Source organism: Schistocerca americana, chromosome 2, assembly GCF_021461395.2.
Source record: "Schistocerca americana isolate TAMUIC-IGC-003095 chromosome 2, iqSchAmer2.1, whole genome shotgun sequence".
NCBI classification, from domain to species: Eukaryota; Metazoa; Arthropoda; class Insecta; order Orthoptera; family Acrididae; genus Schistocerca; species Schistocerca americana.
Genome location: NC_060120.1, coordinates 575,648,852 through 575,667,776, shown reverse-complemented (window position 1 = coordinate 575,667,776; position 18,925 = coordinate 575,648,852). Strand labels below are relative to the sequence as shown.

Below are 18,925 nucleotides of genomic sequence, written 5' to 3'. Positions count from 1 at the left end.
GAAAACTATGAATGGGGGTAATTTATGTCAGTCTGCTGTGCAAGCAAGCATGACGGACATCTGCTGTTTTTCATCCTCTGATGTAAGGCCACTTATGTCTTTCTTTCCTTTGGCGTCAGCGTTATAATTTGATGGCATGTCAAAATATATGGGAGTTTGGTCAGCATTTCCTATCTGACCAAGAAGGTATTGCTTTTCTGTGCGCCACATGATTATGAAGCGCTGAAGTTCCACAAGTTTTCCTCATAATTTTTCGGCAGCTTCTGTGCAACTGAAGCTCGCCTCTGAAGTGAAAAACCCCAACGCATCATAAACAGATCAATCCAGCTGCGAGTAGCCTTAAAATTTTTGATTTTTTGCTCTCTAGTAAGTTCATGTGCCTCAATTTTTAAAACTTTGGCATTAACAGGCAGGAATTTCTGAAGCTGATCCTTAACAAATTCATTTAAAATCACTTCTAGTGCATGATATCAGCCACGCTTTGCCCCACTAAATGCTTTCCTGCTACTTGAACATTCTAATAGTTTGTGTCTCTGCAGTCATCACCTGATGTTGCTCTCATCAATCCCATATTGCAGACCTGCAGCACGATTAGAACTTTGTTCCGCAAAAGAAATAACTCCCCTCTTGAATTTGGCACTAATTAAAGCACTTCATTGTGGTTCACTAACACCAACAAGCACTTCACAAAATTCCATGAAGCAATAGGTGCTGCTAAGTGAAATCTTAATGAGCCCCAGTGTATCAGCTCGTGCAACGATCCTGAAGCCTTGTGCATTGTTGGTATTTTTGTGTAAAGAAATTTATCTTTGTTGCTACGAATATTTGAAAGGCTACTACATTCGAAGATGAACAATACGAAATTTCTATTTACTTCATTGGATAATGTATGAAAATGTAGTGGTCGAAACTCGGGGCGGAGAGAAAAGCTCATCTTCTACACACACACACTCTCTCTCTCTCTCTCTCTCTCTCTCTCTCTATATATATATATATATATATATATATATATATAAAAATAAAAACAAAGATGATGTGGCTTACCAAACGAAAGCGCTGGCACGTCGATAGACGCACAAACAAACACAAACATACACACAAAATTCTAGCTTTCGCAACCAACGGTTGCCTCGTCAGGAAAGAGGGAAGGAGAGGGAAAGACGAAAGGATTTAGGTTTTAAGGGAGAGGGTAAGGAGTCATTCCAATCCCGGGAGCGGAAAGACTTACCTTGGGGAAAAAAGGACGGGTATACACTCGTGCGCGCGCGCCCACACACACACACACACACACACACACACACACACACACACACACACACACACATATCCATCCACACATATACAGACACAAGCAGACATATACCCATGTGGAATGTTTCCTTCTATGTCGGAGCGATCTAGATGGTTGTAAAACAATAACAATCATTTTCTGAGCTGTTTTGTAGGGAGCACGTTGTGCTCATGTTGGAGCGATCTAGATGGTTGTAAAACAATAAAGTGGTAGCCGAGATTGCAAGAATTCTTTTTTATTCCATGATTACCAGTTCACAGGATAAAATTGTGGAATAAAAAGAATTCCTGTGATCCTGGCTACCAGTTTATTGTTTTATTTTCTGAGCATTGGTGGTGAATTAAATAAAAATTTAGTTTCCACAGGAAATTGTATAACTTTCTTGGCAAATGCCTTTCCGAAATTGATGTCTGAAATACTCCTCTGTGATACAGATAAGGGGGAGATTGAGTCAATAATTAAATCACTGAAGACTAAGGACTCTCATGGTTATGGTGGAGTGTCTAGCAGAATATTAAAGTACTGTGCTGCACATGTTAGCCCTATATTTAGCCATATTTGTAATTTTTCCTTTAGGAATAGGAATGGTCAGTTTACTGAGCCATTTAAGTTCTCAGTAGTAAAGCCGCTTTATAAAAAGGGAGAAAGGGATAATGTAGATAATTTTAGACCTATTTCTATGCCATCAGTGTTTGCAAAAGTTATTGAAAAAGCTATGTATGTAAGGATAATTGATCATGTTGTATCACACGATTTGCTATCAAATGTACAGTTCGGCTTTAGAAGTTGTTTAACAACTGAAAATGCTACATTCTCTTTTCTCTGTGGGGTACTGGATGGGCTAAACAGGTACTGTCAAGTGGGGGTGCCCCCAGGGATCAGTGTTGGGGCCACTCTTGTTTCTCATTTATATAAAGGATATGCCCTCCAGTATTACGGGTAACTCTAAAATATTTCTATATGCTGATGACACTAGCTTGGTAGGTAGTAAAGGATGTTGTGCACAACATTGGATTGGTTTCAAATAGTGCAGTACATGACCTAAGTTCATGGCTTATAGAAAATAAACTAACGCTAAATCACAGTAAGACTCAGTTTTTACAGTTTATAACACACAATTCAACAAAACCTGACGTTTTAATTTCACAGAATGGACATATGATTAGTGAAACTGAACAGTTCAGATGTCTAGGTGTCAGTTCAAATATCTAGGTGTTCAGATAGATAGTAAGCTGTCGTGGAAAGCCCACATTCAGGATCTTGTTCAAAGACTTAATACTGCCATTTTTACTATTCGAATGGTATCAGAAATGAGTGGTCATTCGACATGAAAAATTAGTCTACTTTGCTTATTTTCATTCGCTTATGTCATATGGTATATTTTGAGGTAACTCTTCCCATTCTAAAAGGATATTTTTGGCTCAGGAATGGGTGGTTCAGGCAATAAGTGGTGTTAGTTCACAAACATCTTGTTGACACCTGTTCATGAGTCTGGGTATTTTGACATTGGCCTCTCAGTATATATATTCCTTACTGTCATTTCTTGTTAACAATATTAGCTTATTTGCAAGAATAACCAGTTTTCACTCAGTTAATACTCAGCAGAAATCAAACCTGCATTTGGATCGGACTTCCTTAACTCTTGTGCAAAAAGGTGTGCAGTATACTGCTGCATCCATTTTCAATAACTACCACTCGAAATCAAAAATCTTAGCAGTAATCCACACACTTTAAAATCGAGACTGGAGTTTTATCATGGGTCACTCTTTCTATTCTGATGAGGAGTTCCTTGAAAAATTAAGCTGATTCTTATAGTATTGTTGATTGTGTTTACTTAAACTTATGGACTGACTTTTTTCGGGTCCATTAACATTTATTTTTATCTGTTATTACTTTTATGTTGTAATTTTATGTACTGACATGTTCCATGACCTTGGGGATTTGCTCCTCAATTTGGTCCTATGGAACTTGATGTGTAAATAAAAAATAAAAATCAAATATTGGATGGCAATGTGGCAGCTACATATACACAGATAGTTGTTGCAAAATATGTTGTGTGTTGAAATTATACAAATCTACTTTGGCAATGGAGTTCGAGAAGCTCATGTATTGCTGTAATCCATTCAGGGAAGATGGAAACGACATATGCAAGATAAATCTACGTAAAGTGCAAATGTGAGCAGGTTATATGATTGGTGGCATTACAAGAGGCTACAAAATATGTGATAATTGTAGAAGAAATTTAACTGAGGGACAAACTGTGGCTGACCCAACTACATTGAAACAAGTGGAAATCACAAACCTGCATAGCTCCTCACTTGAGTCACACACGTCTGTAGCCCCACAAATTGCTTTAGATAGTTTGGCATGTCCCCAGTGAGAAAAGTAAAACAATTACTCAAGGAATGTGGTATCTTCACAACTCCTAATCAAAGACCTAAATGTGTCTTAAGTGAACAAATTGTGAATGGTGTCGTAGAATTCTAGAGACAATATAAGCCACTGTTTCCCTGGGAAGAAGGATTTTGTTTCTGTCAAGGAAAATGGTTCCAGGATTCATAAACAAAAACAAGTAGTGTTGGGAAACCTGCATGCGCTGTATCGGGCATTCAAAGATGAACACCCAGGATTGAAAACAGGTTTATCAAAATTCTGCCAGTTGTGACCCAAGAGCTGTGTTTTGACTGGTGCAACCAGTACCCATAGTGTGTGCATTTTCAATATTCACCAAAATGTGAAGCTCATGTTTGAAGGTTCCAGATTGAAAGAGTTGACATGTGAGGCAGACTGTGAACATAGCACCTACAAACACTACCTTGCTTAGATAATTTGCAATCCTGCACAGCCTAAATGCTATATGTTTGCATGTGATAACTGCCCTCAAACACATTCTGCCATACCTGCAAGAGTTGTTTGGTGTAACTAGAATTGATGAAGTAACATATAAACTGTGGACATCTACAGATAGAAAACTCTCCAGACATATGTGGAAGGTTTCTTGAAAAACTTTGCAGACAAATTAAAAAAACTTTTTTTGCTTTCTTTCATAAGTACTCAACATAGGTACTGAAACGGATATTTGGTGTCGGTGAATACATTGTAATATGTGACTTTGCAGAAAATTACCTATTTGTCTTGGGGGATGAGGGCAGGGGTTTCATTGGAACAATGCACAGGCCACCATTTATCCATTTGTTGTTTATTATAGACATCCAGAAAACTGTACAGTGGATCACATTTCCTTCATTATAATATCAGAATGTCTTAAACATGACACGAGTGTTCATCTTTTTCAGGGTCACTTGATTAACTTCATGAGACCCCATTTACATACAACACACAGGATGGTGCTGCAGACCAGTATAAGAATTGCAGGAATGTTGCCAACAGAACAGGCTGATTTCAATGTCTCAGCAGAGTAACATTTATTTGCCACATCACATGCAAAGGACCATGTGATGGTATTGCTGGTATCATTAAGAGACTTGCTGCCCATGCCAGTCTGCAGTGCATCTGCAACTCTCATGATAATGACACTCACCCAGACAGTTGTTTGAATGGTGCTTCAAGAACATTGCAATGTGTCACTGTCATTATACAACTAATAGTGAGTATGATGAAGAAGAATCTCTCCTTCAAGAGTGGTTAGCAAAAATTCACACGGTTGCTGGTACTCACAAGTTACATCGTGTTATTCCTACTGGCCATTACAATATCCAAACAAAAGTTTTCTGCAGTTCACCAGACATCAGAAATGGATCTATAACTAGGACCCAACAAGACAGGTAGCTCGGTGATATCACAAGGTTTGTTGCAAGCATGTACAAAGGTCACTGGTGGCTTGTATGTGTTTTGAATGTTAATGGAGAAACCATGAGGTTTCAATTAGCTCCCTACATCCTCATGGGCCTTCACCTTCATATGTTTCATACCCTGAGAAAAGTGACATCTTAACTGTAGATAAAACGGACATTCTTACAAAGGTTGATGTGAGAACAGCAGAAGGGTGAATGTATTTCCTTTCACCAAAAGATGCACAGACAGTATTATATGTTGCTTCTCAGCACTGTGGCATATGAAGTCCAGATGATACTTCTATCAAATTTGTTTCTGTAAATGTGAACCTATTTACTGAGCATTCCAAGCATGTGTTTGGCTGGCCTGTTGATTTTACTAACTTATTGTGCTGTGTTATAAAACCACCTTTTTCACAATAAACATGTTTTTCAGTGCTTTGTGTCATATTGTTGGAGTTCGAATACAATTTATTTTGCATTAATGCAACATATTTCAGAACATGTTAATTTATATCTCTTAATCCCATTGTCATCCCAACCTGATTTTTTACAATGGTGCATAGCGTAAGAGGAAGAAACAAATATTTTTTGTCAATTTTTGCCATGTTTTGAGATATTCAAGGTCAAAGCTCAAGGTTGCTGACCTTAATGGTGTACATTCTTCGAATATGACAAAACTGCATATCATCATAAAGTTTGTTTGAAGGCCTTTCCAAAATTACTTTGTTCACTGTTCTATCTTGATTAGAACAGAAGTTAGTCGTTTTTGTCAGTAGTGTTTGTCAGATTTTCTGCACATTTTTGGAATTCGAGTGGCCATTACTCTTGTCTTACTTGTGTTAAAATTCTGTAATTTGATATTTTTCATTCCTTCATCATGTGCAATGAACACACCAAATTTGATGAAAATCAAAGAGGGTCAGGTTGGCACCTGGCTGATTTGATATGGGATCCTCTGCCTTCCCTCTCCCCCACTTATCCACCATTTAGATTTTTAACTCCAACACTACTCACTCACTTCTCTTACACATTGAATAAATATGTAGTAACATAATTAAATGGAATAATGCACATCTGATGAGCTGTTGAAAAAAGAACAGGTTTATATTGAAGAAAAGCTAGTGGTAAAGCTGGTAACACTACACAAAACACACGATACATACTTAGCCAGAAAGGTACACAGAAACGATACATTGTGTTGTATTTGACATAAAAAATACCTAGTTCTGCAAAACATTGTGGGATTAGTTCAGAACCAATAGCACCAAATGTAAAAATAACTCAAAAACGTGCAGGCAAAAAACCAAGCATGAAATGCAATAAGTAAAAATCATCATTTTTGATAATGAACTGTTTTTTGATCTAGAAAATAAGTCGAATGGTAAATCTCTCTCATTATAGCTCACTGGTGAAGTGTAATTGCAAAAAAGAGAAACACATTTGGTGAATGAATCACATATTTTCTTATAGTTGCAAAGACAGAATTGAAATACCCTCAATAAATAACTTGCCCCATACTGCGAGGAACTGTATTATAAGGCAAAAATTGTAGAGAAAGCTGGTGATAAGAGTATACATACCAATTAAACAAGAATTTTTCTGTTCTGAGAGAAAGAGAGAGCACAGAATAGGAAACCTGGTGGACAACATCGAATTACAAAGAAAGTGGAAGCAGTGTAGCAAATATTTCTTAGATGTTGAAGAGTGGGAAGGGGCATAAATAAAAATTGGAATGTTGTATATCAGTTCTTGAAATTGCATAACTTTTCAGATGACATGTATGTATACCCCACAACTACCCCCTCCCACACTGTTTCCTCAGTGGTCTCCCCCCATCTTACCCCCACCCCTTCATCTTTGTTTGTTGTGTAGAACTACTCCATCCTGTGTCCACATCAACCATTTCTGGCCCTGTATGTCTGTCCTTGTATCTACTTTTCTTCTTTCTCCCCAGTCCTCATCTCTCCCTTTCTCTTGTTTCCTCTTTGTTCACTGCATTTGATCAGTCAAAAACAACCACTCACATTATTCTGGCCTCAGCACACTGAGTGAGGTAGCCCAGTGATAAGACATGGACTTGTATTCAGTAAATTAGTGCCTCAAATCCCCATCAGACTATTCAGATTTAGGTTGTTTTTAGGTTCCCTAAACTCTTAGGGCAGATGCCAGATTTGTTCCATGGGAAAAGACAGCTAATTTCATTCCCCATCCTTCCACAATCAGTGTGTTAAATCATCTCTAATAACCTCATAATCAACAAAATTTTAAACCCTTATTTTCCTTCCTTCCTTCCGTTTCTGGTCACAACACTAATAGAATGTAGCTTTTTCTCTTTCTCACTATGCAAGGGCAACAATAATTCAAAAACTGTGTTTCAAAATGCATCTACTTTCAGTGATTTATCAATTACTGTTACTTCCTTTACTTCGTTAGTGGGTTATTTACTTGCACCATCCTTCTTATTTGTGTTCACAATGAATAATGTGGGAATATAATATTATTTATACAGATGCTTTTAGGTAGTTAATGACTGAGGTGACACAGTGCTTAAGGCATTGAACTTGAACTCTGGAGAGGCAGAGATCAAATACCCACCTGGCCATCTGGATTTATGTTTGTTGTGTTTTGTGACCTCTTGATCAAATTTCAATCGTCTTTCCTTTCAAAGCCAGTTAGGGGAAAAAACTGATGGAGTATGTTAAATTCCATATAAACATGCAGCTGAATTAATCGCTGTTAACCATACCACAGCACAGTTTCTTCATTTCCTGTTCATGTTGTTTATTAATAGTAACATCAGACATTTTACATGTGATATAGTTATCTATAATGAAATATCAACTGAAAAAAAACTGGACATATGTTCAATCAAATAAGATTTCAAGGTGGTGCAAAGGTTAACAACTTGCTTTAGATATTCAGAAATGTAACCACAAAAGGCAAAAATGTAGTGTCCTGTGGAAAGAATATCAGTGAGTCATGAATGGAATCTGTCTACTCAAAAAATAAGAGTTTACCAATTTCTGGAGGATACAAAATGGAATGGTCACATTAATTTAGTCATAAGTAAAACAGAGGGCAGACTAGATTCATAAGTAGAATAAAGGGGAAACACAGTTAACCTACAAAGGAAACTGCTTACAAAACTTGTGACCCATCCTAGGATACTGCTAGAGTGTGCTAGTCATACTAAGTAGTACTGACAAGGGATATGAAACATAAACACATGTGGATTATTCATGTACTCATCTTTGTACAACTCATGGGAAAGTATTGTGGAAATACTGAAGAACCTGAACTGGCATATGCCTCAAGTAGATGACAACCATCCAGTGGAATTTAAATTACAGAGTTTCAAGAACCAGTATGAAGTGAAGAATTTAGGAAACTGCACAGTCCCCTATGTACTGCTCAAGTAGGGACCATGAACATGGGATTAGACTAATTACAGCAAGCACAGAAGTATGTAAGAAATCATTGTTCCTGTACTCCATTCATAAATGGAATGAGAAAAAACTCTGTTGAATAGGAAGAACCCTCTGCCAGGATCTTCGCAATTATTTTCAGAGTATTAATGTGCATTTAGTTTTAAACTGCAGTATTAAATGTTGACACACTGTATTGTTGGGTCCAACCTAATGACAAAAGTAGAAGTCTTTCAATCTCTACGTAGCCTCAGGGTTCCTCGTGATATGAAATACAGTAAATCTACAGGCTCTTGTAGCCATTGTCACTGAAGATAAAATTATCTAGAGTGTTAGGCTACATCATATTTCTTCTTCAAGATCATCGGTGTCCCCAGCTAGCTGAACACTCATAAATCACTGTTGAAATCACTCATTAAATGGAGTTTGCAAAAGAAAACCTCAGAGTGTATCCAGATTCACCTGGATTATTTATTTTTCATTCCTTTAGGATGATTCGTATTGAACAGAATTATGTGCTTGCAACTTAAAGATCATTTATAGAATTTGTCTTTGGTATTATCTGAAGAATTCATTTGGAATGTCATGTACATTAAAATCTGTAAGAACTTTGAAGGAAAGGTATGTCCACTGCATTGAATTAGTCATTGTGGACGCCATTGTGAAGTGTGCTGATATAAAAATGCTACTTCACTATGCGTGAATTTTGGATGATAATATAACATAATAATATTATCAGAAGGAAAATTCACTTGAGAAAACTATAAAATTGAGACAGATTTACTGGCCAGGAACTTACCTTCAGGAGGTGAAGTAGGCATATGTATGATGATCACATATAAAAGTGCACAACAAAATCTTCACTTTTACAAATGGTGGTTCTTTCCTATCTTCTTTCCAAGGAAGGAAGTTTTAGTTTTAAAAGCTAGCATACTGCACATATCTTCATATGCGCCTATTGACAGTTCCGAGATTTCACTGCCTGAAGGTAAACACTAGTCAGCAGTTCTGTCTCATTATCTTATTGTTTATTTACTTATATATCTAAAAACAAAGATGATGTGACTTACCAAATGAAAGTGCTGGCAGGTTGATAAACACACAAACATACACACAAAATTCAAGCTTTCGCAACCAACGGTTGCTTCATCAGGAAAGAGGGAAGGAGAGGGAAAGATGAAAGGATGTGGGTTTTTAAGGGAGAGGGTAAGGAGTCATTCCAATCCCGGGAGCGGAAAGACTTACCTTAGGGGGAAAAAAGGACGGGTATACACTCGCGCGCACACACACATATCCATCCACACATATAAAGACAAGCAGACATATTCAAAGGCAAAGAGTTTGGGCAGATATGTTAGTCGAGGCGGAAGTGCAGAGGCAAAGATGTTGTTGAATGACACGTGAGGTATGAGTGGCGGCAACTTGAAATTAGTGGAGATTGAGGCCTGCTGGAAACCGGGAAGAGAGGATATATTGAAGAGCAAGTTCCCATCTCCGGAGTTCGGATAGGTTGGTTCCCTCTCCTTCCCTCTTTCCTGACGAAGTAACCGTTGATTGCGAAAGCTAGAATTTTTTGTGTATGTTTGTGTTTGTTTGTGTGTCTATCGACGTGCCAGCACTTTCGTTTGGAAAGTAACATCATGTTTGTTTTTAGATATATTTTTCCCACGTGGAATGTTTCCCTCTATTATATTTTAGTATATATTTTATTGTATATTATTATCTCTGTGGTGCTTTACTAGAACACCAATGTTCACATCTAGTACATACAATTTGTTATTCAGAATCAATTACATAAAAGTAGAAATTTGCTGTAATTTTTTTGTTAACAGAGTTGTTGGTACTTGCAACAGAATATTGTGAAGCACAGTTGAAAAGATTATGTGAGCAGATAATAGAACATGGAATAACAGTAGAAAATGCTGCATCACTCTATGCTGCTGCTATTCAGTACCAAGCAAAGGTGAGAGCAATGTTAGAACAAGTTGTTCAACTTGTTTCAAATAGTTACCTGTCAATTTCTAGACTTTGTGATTGCATGCATTAATGCTTCAGAATAACCTAATTGGAATTAGTGGTTTGTAAGATAGTGAAAGATGTGTAATGCTTTAAAATTGATACTGGCTGGCTGTTCAGTACGAGTTAATAAATACTGAGTTTGTCATCTCAAGAATAAAACTGAGAAACTATAGCACAAGATAAATGAAGTGTACTGCATGAATAACTTATTGTACAGGACTTCTTATTCTGAAAATTTTGTGGTATGCTATTCATGCACTCTAGATTTACTATCTTTTCTTTGATGTTGTGTAACATCCATTTGAAGTTGAGTCCACTGACTAATTGTGCAGGAACAGATACTTTGATACCAAAAATTACTTGACCAGATGCACTTTCTCACTTGCCATAATAAATTTGAACTTTTGTTGACTGATGTAGAAATGCAGGTGTACTCGTTTTAGTTTGATGGTGGTGTTTATATAAAATGGTTACAAGCTGTTATCTTAGTTTGTATCTGTATCGAGTAAAAATGAAGTTATTCCAAATGGTAGTACCATTCACCTGTGTCGGCCCACAAATTTTAGAGTCCTGTGTTGTGTAACAGCACTTCAATAAAACCAAGGACTCACGCTTTGTGTTACTAAATATATGGCTGTTGAAATTGCACCTTGTTCTTATTTTTGAATTGAATTACACAGTCACCACTTATATAAATTGATTACACAAACGTCCTCATTCTTCTTCCCCTTCAGAGTATTTTCTTTTAAGGTTTTAAACCTCTTTGTCACACTTAGGTCCTTCACATTTTGTATTTCCATATTCTTTGATGTGAAAAGACATCATGCCTTTGTAAACTGAACTTGCTGGAAGTATTCAGTGTCTTACGATACACCAAACATTTTACAAGCCAGTTGTTTTGTAAAATGATTAAATTTCTTGGAGTGCAGATTGAAGTGTGAAGACATTGTTAGCATGACATAATGCCGATTTGATGTTGCTGCTGTTAGGTGGCAACAGTGTCAAAACCGACCCTCCCCTATTTCACAGTTGGCAGTTCTTCCCTGTTGTTGATGTGCATGTGTTCACCTCACTCCTAATCATGCTGAAACTAATGCTCGTTAGCTAAGATCTGCTTAGGTGCAAGTGCTCGTGCTCAAAATCAGTGAGTTGTTAAGCCTTAGTGTAGAAGCTGAAGATGACAAGATATAGAGTAGCCTCTAGGTAAAATGGAACAGTGTGTTTGAGGAGAGCACTGGCAGAGAAAGTAGGACTGGGAGGATTGTTGGTATGCCAAGGGCAACAGCAACGTAAGCCGAGTAGGGAAGAGAAGAAGGGAATGATATGCAATGTAGAAATCAAATGATACAGTAAAGGGCAACAAAAATACGATATAACCATAATAAAAAGGTGTCCGCATACTTATGTGTACAAAAATTACAGTATTATGTAGTAAGCTTCATGATGAAATGTATCGCAAGACTAATATCCTGTATAGCAGCCAAATCGGAAAATTAATTACAAGGATGGCTGTAGCATCAGTCATCATTGTTAGTGTACTCGTAATTGGATTAGTGAACCTTCTCGTATTTTACATGAATGTACATGGTAAGATAGTTCACTGTTAGGCTATAAGATACTGTCAAACCCTTTTTCTTGAGGACCTGTTGATAGGTACTTTATAGATATGATTCTGGCTAGCCATAACTAATGCACAACATATTAACTGTGAAAAATGCGGTTGTACCAGTTTGGCACAGAAAAGAGGCAGCAGTTGTGCATCTTTATTTACCTTGGTATACATGCCCTGCAAAAGTGAAGAGAACTTGGAACAAAAGAATGTTGTGTCCTTGGGTAATTGCAAATGGCTACACATCCACAGTCTTATTTTAAGGAAACAGAACAGCCACAGTTTAGTGAGTAGGGGGTGGACGTATCAGACATTTTCAAAAGAACCTATGAAAAACAGCAAAAGGCTCCCATTTTTGTGGATCTTGCTCATGACAGAAAAACTGACCTATCACAGGGACAGAACAACAGCATTTGTTTAGAAATCCTGAATCTACATTCTGCCATGTTCACTTTGACACAATGATTTGACTTCAGCCTGGTTGAAATTCTTCTCTACAGGTAATCCGTGGAGAGTATAAATTGGTCTGTTCATGATGATTCTAACCTCTCCATTTGTAAGCATGCATGTTATTTAAATGTGCATAGATTATCACTGCAGCAAATTCTACAAAAGGACTTTCACCTGCATCTTTACAAAATCTAATTTGTGCAAGAATTAAATATCTCAGGATGCCAGACATAGGATGCAGTTTGTTAATGATTTGACTGAGTGCCCTTCGTCTACCATCATCTTCTTTTCTTACAAGGCTCATTTTCACCTGAATGGTCACTCAGTAAGCAAAATTTCCACTACTGGAGTGCAAAAAATCCTAAACAGGAGTAAAAGAAAGCCCTTCATTCACCTATAGTTAATGTATGGGCTGTGATGTCAGTTTGAGGAATAACTGGCCCATACTTTTCTGAGGTCGAGAGCGGTCATGGAGGTATAGTTATTTGATGATGATAAATGAATTTTTGGTGCCTGAATTGTGAAACTCTCCTGGTCATAAACAAAGAAGATGGAGCCACAGCACACATGTCCAGTACTGCGAGTTTGTGAAATTTTCCCTAGTAAATTGATCTCCAGGAGTAGTGACATAAATTGGCCCCCATGCATTCCAAATTTGAGCCCCATGGATTTTCTCGTGTGGGAATATGTTAAATCTAAAGTGTGTATCAATCATCTGACTTATGCGGAGCAATTGAAAGAAAATATCCCTAGCAAAGTGGCAGCCATCAGAGTGTCTACATGTGAAGCTACCATGTAAAATTTTGTTCATTGTTTAACAAGTGCTGTAGGTGTGCTGGATTTCATTTAAATGACATTATTTTTAAGAAATAAATTCCCAAACTGTATATTTCAATAATAAGTAAAGATTTTGCCAATAGATTTCAAGCTCTATTTTATTTTGACATGCAGAATATAAACTTTCTTTTGAGACACTCTGTAGAAGCAATGAGTTGTCAATAGCACTCAATAAAGAATGAAAATGTTGCTAACTTTTGGACAAATCCTGTAACAAGCTTGAGGACACATATACTGGGTGGCCCAAAAAGGATGGTCGGATTTGAACTGCGTAGTACCATTGAAAGGTGAGGAGGGGGGACCACTGCCGGCCGTCTGCAAGTCGGCCATTACACCCAGTTTGCCACGAGATGGCGCAGTGGACGGTCGAGCATCGTGTTTTTGCTGTGGAACAGTTTTTCAGAAATGATGAATCGTTTATTACTGTGCAACGATTGTTTCGACAACGTTTTGGTGTAGCGCGTGATGGACCCATTCCAGATCGCAGATCTATATCACGTTGGGTGACTGCATTCCGGACAACAGGGTCTGTCAAAAGTGGTAAATCTACAGGGCGTACACGTACGGCAGTTACTCCACAGAACATTGATGATGTTAGAGCGTCAGTGCTGCAAAGCCCGCGTCGTTCCACTAGGCGTCGTGCTCAAACTTTAGGCCTCAGCCGTAGTTCGTTGCAGCGTATTTTAAGCCGTGAGTTACAGTTTCACCCATACAAAATTATGATCACGCAAAAGCTGTATGATCGTGATTTTGAGCAGCGAAGATGATTTTGTGAATCAATGCTTGACATTTTGTACTCTATAACGATGTTGTGCTTCTTATGTCAGATGAAGCCCATTTCCATTTAGACGGCTATGTCAATAAACAAAACTGCAGGTATTGGGCAGCAGATAATCCCAGAGAATTGCACCAAAAGCCTCTTCATAGTGCTAAGGTAACAGTCTGGTGTGGAATTTCAAGATTGGGGATTGTTGGTCCTTATTTTTTTGAGGAGAACAACGCTACAGTCACAGTGAACGCGAAACGTTACGTTAACATGCTACGTAGCTTTTTGGTGCCGAAACTGCGAGAGTTACATGTAAATCGAGATCGAATTTGGTTTCAACAGGACGGGGCCACGGCCCACACAGCCAATGACTCCATGTGTGTTTTAAGGCGGATGTTCCCCCACCACATCATCTCGCGTTTTGGAGATGTCCACTGGCCCGCGAGATCACCTGACCTCTCAGCCTGTGATTTTTTTCTTTGGGGATACCTAAAGTCAAAAGTCTACGTAAAGAAGCCCCGAAACTTAATTGATCTGAAGGAGGCAATCAGTGCGGAAATTATGGCAATTCAAGAAGAAACAGTAGTGAAAGTGATGGAAAATTTCGAGGAAAGACTTGTGGAATGCATCACCGAGGAAGGACACCATCTTCCGGAAGTCATTTTCCGTACATGATTTTTTGTGGTTAGTTCTTGTAATTGGGTGCCTGGGAGCATTTAGTTACGTAATTGAATAAAATTAATTTGTAAAACTGATGGAGTTATAGTTATTTAAAATGTGACCATCCTTTTTGGGCCACCCTGTATATGAGCAAATGACCCCCTCCTCCTCCAGTCTCCTCTCTCTCTCCTGTTATCTCCTCCCATTCCCCACCCCCACTGGCTCCAGTGCCTGTGCATCACTTTCCCATCAGTACACCTTCTGCCTCTCCATTCCACATTTGTATCCTGCACACCTGCTACCTTTCTCTAGGCTGCCAGCTACCCTTCCCCAACCCGTCCTCCCACTTCCTGCTTCTGTCTTCACCTGCCTGCTCCACAAAACACAATCAATCCAGTCCACTGAACTACAGCTCTCAGTGTGTGTGTGTGTGTGTGTGTGTGTGTGTGTGTGTGTGTGTGTGTGTGTGTGTGTGCGCGCGTGCGCGTGTGCATGCGCGCGCACACTCCAGTTCTTTAATGAATTCATCTGAAAGGTAATGAAGATTTCTTTATTTTTTTTTTTTTTTATTTTTTTATTTTTTTTTTTTTTTTTTGTGCCTGTTGATGACTCAATGCTTCTACTATTCAGTGAATGGTCTCATTCACTCCTAAACTACTTACATTGTATTAGAGCTTTCCTTACCATACATATTTGTGTTAGTTTCATAAAGACATGTACAAAAACTCACTAATTAAAAATATTTATAAATGCGAAAGACAGCAATGTGTTCCATCACTTTGCTGTACCTACAGTACTGTTATGTAATAAATATTAATTATGAATCTTGTGGAACTATTGGTTTCTTAGGATTGAAAGGCATGGTAGGGGGAAAAAAAGGTTTAGAAAAAGTCACATCACCAGTAGTAAAAAGGTGACACTCAGAACATTGAATGAAGAGAGAGACAGGAGGTGCTTGGTGGGAATCACGGTAAAAAATAATTGGGTATTACATTAGGGAGTACCACTGATGAGACAGGGTTGCAGCAATTGACTCAAAATCGTAAGTGAATGGAACAGCAATGTGTAAGCACTCTTAGTCGAGGTGATCTTCTGTATTTCCAGCACTATACAATCCACAGCTCTCTTGGAAATGAAAAAAATAAAAACAATTACCACATAATCAGTATTTCATATAATGCAGTTGCTATGTGCAGAAAACGAGTACATACATATTTCTGTAAAGTAATGAATTAACTCAAAAGTTTGCATGCCCTGTTATCATTTCAACACATTGAAATTACATTATTTATTCGTTAAATACACTCCTTTAGACGGGAAACAATGAAGAATAGTTAACTATTTGCATGTCCACTGGATGATAATTGAAACCTTTAGCTATGACATGGAATGAGTGTTTTACAATTATAATACACTTTCTCAGTGGAAAAGAAAATGGCAGCATGCTGGTCATTTACATGGTTATCTAAAGTGACTTCTTTAATATTTTATGCCATGTATATATTTTGATATAGTATGCAATGCGTAAAATCGAAGCATGGTGGCTAGAAGTACCCATTGTCTACTGCTGATCTGCAGCTTAGTTAATTATTACTTAACTGTTATTTCATGATATAAACTGCTTTATATTTGTAAAAGTTTGTATCCAAATTTCTGATTGTGTTCAGTAAGACTTTTTACTGTAAATCATTACAGTGGATGAGGCCTGATTCATTACAGAATAATGTGTTAATGTTATCAATAGCAGGGTCTGTATTCTGGTGCAGATCAGTATATGTGTTACTTTGCAAGTTATTGGCTCTGGAAATAGTCACTGGCATTCAGAGTATATCAGTGAAAATGCTACATAGTTTCTATTATTTGACAGAGACCTAGACAGAAATAAGGAGGCGTAAAGTCTGGCATCAGTAACTGAAACATTTTCATCACATGCAGGTATCAGTAAAATACAGTGCTTAATTTTTGTGTTATGTCCACAGATAAGCATGATTGTCAATTGTTACTACATTTTGTGTCTCATGTTACATGTTATCACTTTAACAATACACAAGTATTTTGACTAAAGGAATGTCTTAATATTTAAATATGTAAGACAAAATAGTGGTAAAACTAATATGCTCTGACTTCACAATAAGCGTTACGTACTTACCTCTATGATAATGCTTGTGGAACTTCAAGGGCTTTTCTTGTTGTGTTTGTCTTTTCCTCCACATTTTTACAAAGTGTCCAGTCCTCATTCACCCATCCCCACTTTCTCTGGGTTGTGTGTGTGTGTGTGTGTTTTTTTTTTTTTTTTTTTTTTTTTTTTTTTTTTTTTTTTTTTTTTTTTTTTTTTTTCATTATGCTTCCACTTTCACATCCCATGAGTGCAGCTTTTTTCCTCATGCACACTTTTTTCCTTACATCCATCTCCATGTAGTGATACCATTAATGGAAGTGACAGTATCAGTTTTATTTGTTGACGCAACAGACAATGTCATATGTGGTTCATGTAACAAATATTTCCTGTAGTTTCAAAATAATCAGTTCTTTCTCAGAAACTGTAAGACTGTTGGAACAAACACTCATTTCTGGCAATTAAAATAAATATATGCTACTTGCAACACTGTGACCAGAACTGGTTCTTTTAAAATTACTTGAAGGTTTCACTTTATTTATGGTTTTCTCTTGATTGCACTCAGCTTCATTCATAACATGAGTGAGTATTAATTTACGTAAACTATTTTCATTTTGAGCTTCATACTAAAGTTTCTATATTTATTGATTATTTAACTGTATTTTATTCATTTTGGATGTTAGCCAGTTGATACTTGGTAATGCTATCTTTGCATTAATATTGCACTCTAGTGATTGCTAATGAGCTCAATGTTGAATGGACCAGAGGTATATTGGACATGTACTACACAAAAGAATTTCAGAAGTGACTAACTCCTGCAACGATAAAGAATATGATAATTTGTTCATAAAACTTAGTAATACACGTAGAACCAAGATGAAATTAAGATGATTTTCACTTAAATACAAACTTTTGTCTCTGTAGCTGGACATAAATGTTTTAATTTGGTAAGGAAGATGTAAAATTGGAAAATGTAGCATGAAAGTTGGAAAGACTGTTTATGAACAACGCAAAACCTGTGGTGGGGGGAAAAAAATTGAATGAGAGCTACTGACAGCAATAGACACTTGAGACACACCAATTGAAAGTGTAGCATGTAGAATTCAAAAAGCTTACTTGATTTTGTAAACACCTAGGAATGCTGAAACATTATTAACAACAATGGAAAAGAGAGATGGAGAAGCTGTGCCCAAATGAAGAAAAATATAGTAAAAAAGATAAATTTTCCACAAGCACTGCTGAGGCTTTGGTTTGGAAAACAAGTTTGTTGTACTTTAGGTGTAACTAAAGATGGACTGTGCTGTGCTAAGGAAGGCATGTAAGTGAATGGAAAGCAGGTAACAGCAGTGAAAGCCGAAGAAAGACTATTCATTGGGGAAATTACAAATAAAGGAAAGGGAACAGTGGACACCAGTATTAACTGATAATCAACAATATGAAGAAGAAGTAAAGGTGAACAAAAAAAGTATAATACTTCGATGATTAAAACCATGTGCTGAACTGGGATTTAACCTGGAACCTTGCCTTTCGTCTGATTGTAATATGTTGCCTGTTGGTCCCTTCAAAACTGTTAATAACCCTGGGTGTTTCAACATCAGGTCCCATTACTGTAATTTCCTACCTTTATGCAATATCTCTTGTTTTAATCTGCTGTTGTAACCAATAAATTATGGTCAGTGTCCACTTTTGCTCCTGGATTTACAGTTTAAAATGTGGCTTTGAAATGTGTAGTACCATTATATACATCTGTCTGAAACATTTAAATGTCTCCAGGTCTTTTCCACATATACATCATTCGTAAACAAGTATCAGATTTGAATAAACTTTCCTCTGTGCAAAATTCTATCCCCCCCCCTCGTCCATGTTCTGCAATATTTCCTTGTCTTCCTTTTCCTCCTACTGAATTCCGCTCCCCCAGCACAATTAAATTTTTGTCTCCCTTAACAATCTGAGTT

The 18,925-nt window shown here is 37.4% G+C and overlaps 1 protein-coding gene across 5 annotated transcripts in view; it reads left to right on the top strand.

Annotated features, from left to right (window-relative positions):
• The window catches only part of LOC124596070 (RCC1 and BTB domain-containing protein 1-like), a 196,996-nt gene that overhangs the window by 134,508 nt on the left and 43,563 nt on the right, over positions 1-18,925 (top strand). For 2 of the 5 annotated variants that reach the window (XR_006978279.1, XM_047135052.1), the window contains exon 11: positions 10,346-10,476. The exons of 1 other annotated variant lie outside the window; for it this stretch is intronic. Coding sequence is in view for 2 of the 4 variants with exons in the window: in XM_047135052.1 (XP_046991008.1) it covers positions 10,346-10,476 (131 nt within the window). In the remaining 2 variants the exon portion in view is untranslated. Of the gene's footprint in view, positions 1-10,345; positions 10,477-16,721; positions 16,790-17,535; positions 17,553-18,925 lie in introns of those variants that run through there. 2 more of the 5 variants (XR_006978280.1, XM_047135053.1) reach the window with 2 other exon arrangements.